Below are 9,286 nucleotides of genomic sequence, written 5' to 3'. Positions count from 1 at the left end.
CCTTCCAGCACCTTCCAGTGCTGAAAGGGGGCTACAGGAGAGATGGGGGGGCTCTGGATCAGGGGGTGCAGGGACAGGACGAGGGGGAACGGTTTGAAGCTGAGAGAGGGGAGATTGAGCTGAGATATTGGGAAGAAATGTTTTCCTGTGCAGGGGGTGAGGCAGTGGCCCAGGGTGCCCAGAGAAGCTGTGGATGCCCCATCCCTGGAGGGGTTCAAGGCCAGGCTGGATGAGGCTTTGGGCAACCTGGGCTAGTGGGAGGTGTCCCTGCCCATGGCAGGGAGGGAGACTGGATGGGCTTGAAAGTCCCTTCCAACCCAAACCATCCTGGGATTCGATGATGACTCTATGATTTCTCTTTCAGTGGCTTCTCCATCCACAGCAGATCAATCCTCATTTCCATCCAGCTACCGTATTTTCCTGCTGTGACAGAGAAGACCAAAGACAGGAGCCATGCAGCAGACTGCAAAGTTTTGGGGCTGTAACACCTCCTAAAATGACTCTGGAGTGCCTGAACATCCTTCCAGAGGAGCAATCACAGTGACATAAACAAGCAGAAGGGAGTTAAGGAAACTGCCATTGTGTACCATTAGTGTTTTTTTCCTGTTTATATTCGAGCTCGTGAAAGGTGCCCCATGTGTGTCAGTGTACTGTAATGCTGGGCACCCACTAACAACAAATAAATAACTGTCCAGTAAAGAAGAAAGGACTGAAATTGTTTTTAAGACAAATATAGTGTCCAGTGGATTTACTATTTCAAAATACCTGCTGATTGAAGATACTCATAAATATATACCCAGATAGCTCAGAATAAATCTTATTTAAAGGAAAAAAACTTGCTGGAGCAAAAATGAAACTCCCTGATGATTATATTTTTCCTATTCAACAGGACACTACTCAGCCAACTGCAAAAAACAACTATAACACATTTTTTTGATGGCAATAACAGCATAAACACAGGCGTATTTCAGACAGCAGAGAAAAGAGAGAAATATATGCTGCCTTCCAATGCAGAGCAATATTTTGATGTAAGGCATCCAGTGACTTGACAAACATTTGGAAATGTATCAAATAATAGAAACTTGTATACTGGGAGCTCGTGAAAAAAATCTCAAATGTCCATTAAGCTTAAAGTTAATATATCTAAAATATAGGTGGCTAGTGAATTATGATCCTACTCCTACACGGTGGACTGTGATATTTCCCTCGTTCACATATTAAGTAGACTTGCAAATACTTGGAGAGACTCTCACTTAAGCCCAACTTCTGGTAGCACCTGAAATGTTTTGCTTTATAAATAATTTGTTACTTCATCACTCTTGCCAGTACAAAGCCCCACTTCCATCACACACCACAGAGCTTGAGCAACCATCAGTTTCAACCACGCCATCGGATGCCCGGGTGCTCCCCGGACAGAAAAAAAATCAACCTGGTGAAGATCGCTTACCGGGAGGTGTGTGAACACGGCAAACGTGCTACGTAGAAAGCCAATGAGATCTACAAGGTAGTCGCTGGCCTTGCTGCCCGGCTCCATGGCCATCCAGTCGTAGTCCGCCAGTTGCAAGAACTGGTCTATCTTCTGGTTGAGGTTAGTGTAAATCTCCTCCTCGGCAGCATGGCGGGCGTCCTGGGAACAAGACCACATTACGTGGGATGGAGTCTCCATACCACGCGAGCTTGACCCAAGCTTTAGCCCTAAAAGTAGAACAAGACAAAGCACCCACAGGCAGCTACAGGGCTGCAGCAGCCTCAGGTTAGCTCAGTGGTGGGTGCTACCAGGTCAGTGGTAGGGAAGCTGGTGCCTGCCTCTGATGCAACCCGGGAACCAGGAGGACAAACCTTTTGGAGGATGGTAGAGAGAGATAAGAGAGGAACGTCCCATGTGGAAAAAAGTTGAGGTCCACTAAACTGTGTGCAGCTGGAGATTCTCTGCCAGAACAAGGGTAGGAACACTCATCCTTAGGCCAGATAGATGACTCAAGAAGAGACAACGAACGGACCTCCCTGGGGACATGGGGCCTTAGTCTCCTGATGAGTTATCCCAAGGGCAAACCTCACCTAACCAATTCGTTACCATCGCTGGAGTCCTCCATGCTGCTCCCATGTCCTGCCCTCTGGCCATGGGACACAATTTGGACACCCCACAGTTGACCCAATTATAGCCTTCAGACTTTATATAAAGTATCTGGGTCAATGCTCCTGGGTTATGATCTAAAGGTTGGGAAATCTAGCAGTTTCTGCCAGCCCTGATTTTTAGGGGATAACGCTAAAAGGAGTGGAAAGATATACAAATGTAAGTTCTGAAAAATCTGTTCTCCTCTTGGGTGAAAGAGAAGACCTTGCATTCATGGCCAGACATGTGCAAGTCAAATTGAAAATTCATTGAAAAAAATAAAACCAGGCTTTTTTTAAAAAAAAGCTGCTTAATCCTTTAGATAATAAGTGCTGCAGTCACAGTCTGTAAATTAGGGCTACAAAGGCTCACGAACTCAACAGAAGTAACGCTCTGAAGGACAAATTCAAAAACTAGTCTGATGGCGTGAGTCTCCCAGGATATGACAAAACTACCCATCAGCTCAGCTTAGCTCCCTCCCTACATACACACATCCACACACACGCTTTTACGGGAGATACGCTCCAACCGAACATCAAGAGCAGCTCCCCGGAGGTGGATCTACCAGCCTTCTCACCTTGAAGGTCGTGGTCCCATAGAGTTTCGTAGTGTGGACAGTTTCTGGAAGTACATTAGTGATATTGGTTATGAATTCCTCCAGGAACTTGCAGGATTTCTCCAAGTGGGTCGTATTTATAATAATCTGTACAAGCTGCAAAGGCAAAAAAAGATATTGAAAGATGGTGCTCCTGAAGCCAGGGACGCGCCAGGTTCACGGATGCCAATTTATATGAGCTTCTGGCACGAAAAGTTAATGCTGTACAAACACGCTAAGCTTTGCTACACACTCAAAGGCTTTTCCTCCTTTAACAACATCAGAAACTTAAATAAAAGATAATTTTGGGGGAAAAGCATTTCCCATGACAGCCACTAATACAACAAAAGATATATTTTTTTGTAATTACTTTCCTACATTCAGCTGTCACTCAGGGCTCATTTCAGCATAGTTCAAATACAACAGGCTTACAAGAAAATGCCACGTCAAATCACAAATACTCTGTCTGCTACTGAACGCTAAATAACCCGTATCTTGAGTGACACCAGACAATATCACACTAAGGCATTTAACAAAGAAACCACGAGGTTTGACTTTTCTGAGGGTGGTGTAGGTGAACAGCAGACCTCACCCTGGTATCTTTTGGGTTATCATACCCACCATTATCTGCAATTTTCTCAATGCTGTCTTCTCAGCTGCCTTCATGTGGATGCCCCATCCCTGGAGGGGTTCAAGGCCAGGCTGGATGAGGCTTTGAGCAACCTGGGCTGGTGGGAGGTGTCCCTGCCCATGGCAGGGGGTGGCACTGGATGGGCTTGGAGGTCCCTTCCAACCCAAACCATCCTGGGATTCTATGACATGACACTATTTTGGGACATTAAAGGCAACTCCAGAGTAAAAGCTTCTGCTGAAGTTAACCAACAGAAACATTTTCAATCCTGAGCAAACCAATCCAGGCTTCCACGTTAGGATCATGAATTCCTTAAGCAGATACCTTTTTTCCAAGCAGACTGCTGTGAATATTTTCCCGGTGCAACATAAGCTATAACAAAACCTTTCCAAACAACCTCTAGCTCCAGTATCATGGCAAAACAGTTCTCTTACAGACACGGAAGACATTACAACGCTCTGGATTGACATAATGTAATTGCTGGAGTATGGTGTGGTGGTCCACAGTCACCTCCTCTAAAGAAATTATTTTGAAACCCTCGCAAATCTTCTGAATGAGACGGATTAATCACCAATTTGAGTGTTGCAGGTGATGAAATATTGAAGTAACACTAAAAAGATTATAGTACCCAACTCTTGCTAGTGCCAGAGGACACGAGAAGGGGCAATGGTCACAGCTTGGGAGGTTCATCTTGGATATCAGGAAGGAAGAGAGTCATTAGGAAGGTAGAGCAGAAGTGGAACAGGGTGCCCAGAGAAGCCGTGGGACCTATGTTTTGGAGAAATTAAAACTTGGGTAGACAAAGCAATGGTTGACGTGATCCGAGTAATAATAATCCCACTGAGAGGTTGGGCTAGACATATCCAGAGGTCCCTTCCAGCCAGCACTTCTGTGATTTCAGTCAGGTTTTTGCTTTTAAGAAACCAATTACAAGCTATTTGAACTCCTCTTGTTTTGTACTTGGTCCCTGAAATGTATTACACAGGTAACGAGGGGGGCTTCTCATTTCTCTTCTCATTCTCTTCCTGATTTTTGCCTCCAAACAAGCGCTCATTTGTTTGCTCTTCTCTGTGTCAGATAGCCCTGACATCACCATCGTGACATATTTTCGCACAGTTTCAAGTTAATTAAATATTAGATATTTCCAACTGTGTGAAATTCCTCCTAAACCTCTTCTCCGATCACCACAACTTACTGGTCCAGATCAGCTATCGAACTTGAAGACCCTGATTGCTTTGATTCTCTTCTACCACTTGCTAAGAGCTTTCCTGCTCCCTCTCTGGATCCTTCAAATTCTGATCTTCTCTTGAATTCAGAGGGGTAAGACTTTCTTGCTGGGGTGAGACCTTCTTGTTGGGATATTCAAATGGAAAAAAAAAAACCAGTAGCGTCTTTTCCCTCTCTTTTGCTGAGGGATATCAGAATTATTCAAAACACCAGAATTATTTGCAGCAGACTTCGTAGCAAATGTCAACATCCACTGCCCAGAGGTAGCCCCCCCAAAAAAGCAATGAAAAAATAAACTAAAGAGGATAACAGACCGGGAAAAGTTGGTATACAGCCTTGAATTACTTTGTCCACTGCTTGGAAAATGCCATTGGAGAGCCTAGAAATGGACAGTGTTGCTTTATGCAAAAATTAAATCTGGGAAGTGAGAGTTATGCAACGTTCTTAAATACCTTCTGCGATCACTTTTGACACCAGGACCATGCTTGTATGTGACCTGGGACTTTTCAAAGTGTCCTTTAATTCCTGTGCTCCACACAATCTCATCGATGTCTTTTCTTAAGAGGGAAGGATTTGAGAAACACAGAAGAAAAATGCTGCGTGCTTCCATTTGGACAACCAACTCAACGGTTACACAAGGAAAAGAGGCAGGAGGGGATGAAGATGCCCAAAGCAGTTTTTCTTCAACCAAATTAGAGAAAACTGATGGTAGAGATAACCTCAGGGGAGAGCTAGTTGTACCTTGGTAAGCGGTAAGGAGCAAGAGGGTGAAGACAGAAGAAGAGATTCAGAGATGAACACCGGTCTCTGGACATACTACAACTTTATTTTAAACTCATGTCATGCTACGTAAGCGTTCCTCAAAAAAATCCTCTTCAGCTCCAAAGCATGGGAAGAAGCGACTCTCGGCCCAAAGGCATCATCTTTGCTCAACGTGGAAGATGCCAAGGAACATCTACACCACCTAAACTGGGCAAAAAGTGGCCAAAGGGACTGTTGTATTCCATTTGCCTTTCCTACGCTCCATCATACTGTGGGAACGTTTGCAACAGCAGCAATAAAGATCACTGGGGGGATGGAGAGTGCAGGGATAGGGTTGCATTCCTCTTTGCGGAGAGAGCCTTGAAAGGAGCAGGAGGGACGAGGAATTTGCCTCCAGGGAGCAGAGAGATTCCAGCCTGAGAGATAAAGGGCTGAGGAAGCATGGTGTGTAAATACATACCGCTGTAAATGCACTAAACTCTCCAAAACTCACTTCCACGGGGTATTTACAGTGTCCAGAGAACAGGAGACATCAACAGTCAATTAAACAACCGCAGCTGTACTAATACCAACTCATTGAATAACAGCACACAGAGGTCCCACTGAGCTATCCAAACCACCCTGGGTACCACACATGTTCCCAAACAGGCACAATCTAGGTGCATTCAATTTTTTTGAAATCTGACTTTGTGCACAAAACAGTATCGATTGCAAAAAAAAATAAATACCAACATAGAGTTTGTACTGTAGCAACGTGCTGAAACCACCTCAAGCATCTCCTACAGATGGGAACCACTCCCCATCCACTCATAGCTCCCACCCGGCTCTTTTTTGGTGCTCTGTGAAATCCTCTTTCTTTAATTCAGGCATATAATGGTCCATAAATTCAAAAGAACGGTCATGCTAACAGCAACAGCAAAAACCCTTCCTCTTTCCCACAATATAAACTGTTTCTTGCTTTGTACAGCAACACTGCCTGGTTCCATCATTGTTTTCCAACCAAATATTTTATAATATTCCAAAACAGCATCTCTAACGGTGCTGTAAGGAGTTCCAAGGGACCAAACCCCTTCTGTCACCCTGCCCTGGAAATGGGTCCCCTCGAAGCCACGTCCTACCTCCGTCAGCCCAACATTTTTCCTCTTGATGACATTCTGTAAACAGTTGCTCAGCGTCCGGGTCAGCAGCAGATTTGTCGATTTTCTGATCATATCATCAACTTCGGTGGAGCTGAAAAGTAGAATTTAACAAGAGATTTGCAAAAAGTTATATGAAAAGAAAAATCACCTGGAGCCCTCATCACCCAGACTCCTTCCCAACCCTCTTCTGCCTCATGCAGGATCATCCGTGCACTGCTTACAGGCGCTGGCATACTAATATTTACCAAAGTAGCAACAATTTAGGCATTTTTGTGCATGTGTCGGTAAAGAAGGGAGACTAACGCATCTGAAACCTCCATCCCTGAGCCTCTCCTCTTAGAAGGGCTGCTCCAGGGGGTAAGAGCTGCTGGCAGCATCGGCACTAACCCCTGCAGCCAAGCCACTGCCCTGCACACAAATCTGGACTTTTGCATGTTCAGTACGCAAGGGGAAAGGGATTAAAGACCTTCAATAGGGGGAAAAAACCAAATCACACCCCCAAAAATAACCCCTCCAGCCTTCTCGTGGCTTTTTCTTTAACTAAATGAGACTGGAAGATCTTGCAACACGTTCATGCCCTTTGCCAGATGGTTGCAACTCCAGCATTGGGGGTTTTGCCTTCTGCTGAAGTGCTTCTGTCCCTCCAATGTGCACACCAGCAAGGTGCAACCCCTCCCTTCTGAAGGAGGTTTTGGAAACCCACCCGAGGACAGGTTCCTTTGATCTGTCCTTGGCCCTGCATTAGCCCTGACACCACAGGGCTTTATCCATGGCAGCGCAGGGATGGGCAGCCGAGGGCAAAGAAAATGTTCACAGAATCACAGAATGGTTTGGGTTGGAAGGCACCTTCAAGGTCATTGAGTTCCAACCCCCCTGCCATGGGCAGGGACACCTCCCACTAGCCCAGGCTGCTCAAAGGTTTCAGTTGCTCCAGGTTTCAACTGGAAGGTTGAGAAGGGTTAATGACTTCAAAGCTCCCAGTAAATCAAGCCCGTGACCTTATTCTCCATCTCGTTTTACCTGACAAACGGGCTGGATTACAAAGCTGGGATGGACAGGGGAAGCAAAAGCAAACCTTGCAGTAACCCCACCGTTGGTGCGCAAGGTGGGGGATCTCGGGATGCTGCTATTGGGGTGCAGGGATGGGTGCTGTCAGCCCTTGTTCAGCTCACATCACCCCAGTTTCTGTGTCTATTTAACGTTAGAGCAGATGTCCTGAGCCAAGCCCTGGCCCATCAGCACCATCAGCTTGGGAAAGCAAGACTGAGTCCCCTCCAACACCAACAGCAGCATCCCCCGAACCAGCCCATCCTCCCCGAGCACCGCGCATCCCTCAGCCAACCCCATTTTTCAGGACATTCAGGATTATCCTTCTACCGCTGCACAAGAATTCCACTGAAAATCCCCAAATTCCTGGGAGAAGTGGCAAATATCGCTCCCCACTCGCATCCCTAAGCAAAGTCCTGCTTGTATTTCCAGGAGGCCAAGCGAGCCGTGTCTCGCTGCAGTTTCCCAAGGACAAACTCAGCTGCACGGCTCCCCGCACACCAGCAGCTGCTCGCCACGCTGCGCTCCCCAACAGATTTCTCTAATATTTCCTTTTCCCTGATGTTCAGAAGTCTGCTTTGCTGAGAAACGCGCCTGCCAAGGGTTGACCACTGTCTCCTTCCCAGCCGGACGCGAGCAGAGCAGGGCCAGCAGCACAGCCGGGACCCAGCTCCTGATCGTTTAAATTCAATGCCACAAGCCAAAGTCTTAGCGTGGGTCTCTTATAGATCATCACCGCTGATTCCTCTGAGTTTATTTTCCTCCTGCTTCGTGGGGAAGCACATCCTGTGTCAGCATCAGGACCAGCCCACTCCGCATCCCAGATGGAGCCTTGGCTCCTTCTCGCAGGGTTTTGATGCGAGGTCCAAGGTGGTACGTTTGGGTTTTTAAAAATGTGGAACAAAAAACAAAATGTGGGGGGAGAAGAAACCAGTCAATGAATTTTCCTTCTCTTTATACTATGGCTGAGGCTCTCAAATAAGGTTTTACTTAAAGACAAACAAAAAAACCCACAAAAAGCCACCACATATGCATGCACACACACCCCCAGGCTCTCCATCATCCCCCAGGAAGAACCAGATTGTCCCCAGTCCTGCCCACCAGCAAACAGCATGGTTAAATATAGTCAATACAATAAAATCTAACCCTGTGATGATCTACAGATGGCAAAAAAAAGAGATTTACAGCAAAGGGGTGGTACAAAGGAACCCCACAACCCTGGGGGCAGATGCCTGCTGCTGCTGGAGCAGCGTGGGAACCGGGGAGCAAAAAGGGAGCAACCTGTCATCAGGGTGTCGAAATAAAACAAGCCAGTTACTGTCTGCCTGCGTGTACGCCCCGAGACAGTCATGCTCTTGGCAGGAGTGGGATGCTGCTGGACTCTGCCCGATGCCTCAGCCAGTACTGACGGCACGAGGCTGCCACATAGAATCATAGAATGGTTTGGGTTGGAAGGGACCTTCAAGCCCACCCAGTGCCACCCCCTGCCATGGGCAGGGACACCTCCCACCAGCCCAGGTTGCCCAAAGCCTCATCCAGCCTGGCCTTGAACCCCTCCAGGGATGGGGCATCCACAGCTTCTCTGGGCAACCTCACCACCCGCCTGGCAAGGGTCAAGCAGCCTGGCAACCGCTGTGGTTGGGCTCCACAGGATCAGAAGGATCTGTGACATCTCCCATGCGTTCCATACCCTGAAAAAAACCACTGAAGCATTCCTTGGGAAAAAGAAAAAAAAAAAAAAAGAAGAGCAGGACTTGATAACTGGTATGTGA

At 46.8% G+C, this 9,286-nt stretch overlaps 1 protein-coding gene across 1 annotated transcript in view; it reads right to left on the bottom strand.

The window, feature by feature from the left end:
- LOC104469973 (exocyst complex component 6B) overlaps window positions 1-9,286 on the bottom strand; it is a gene marked incomplete at its 5' end in the record, with an annotated part of 50,459 nt that overhangs the window by 30,998 nt on the left and 10,175 nt on the right. Inside the window, 3 exons of the mRNA XM_010084726.1 lie at window positions 1,448-1,627; window positions 2,691-2,825; window positions 6,447-6,558. Of these exons, the coding sequence (XP_010083028.1) occupies window positions 1,448-1,627; window positions 2,691-2,825; window positions 6,447-6,558 (427 nt within the window). The remainder of the gene's footprint in view (window positions 1-1,447; window positions 1,628-2,690; window positions 2,826-6,446; window positions 6,559-9,286) is intronic.

The sequence above is a fragment of the Pterocles gutturalis genome, unplaced genomic scaffold, assembly GCF_000699245.1.
Source record: "Pterocles gutturalis isolate BGI_N339 unplaced genomic scaffold, ASM69924v1 scaffold6000, whole genome shotgun sequence".
In the NCBI taxonomy this organism is placed as follows: Eukaryota; Metazoa; Chordata; class Aves; order Pterocliformes; family Pteroclidae; genus Pterocles; species Pterocles gutturalis.
Note: the sequence above shows the minus strand (reverse complement) of the source record. Positions and strands in the feature narration are given on the sequence as shown.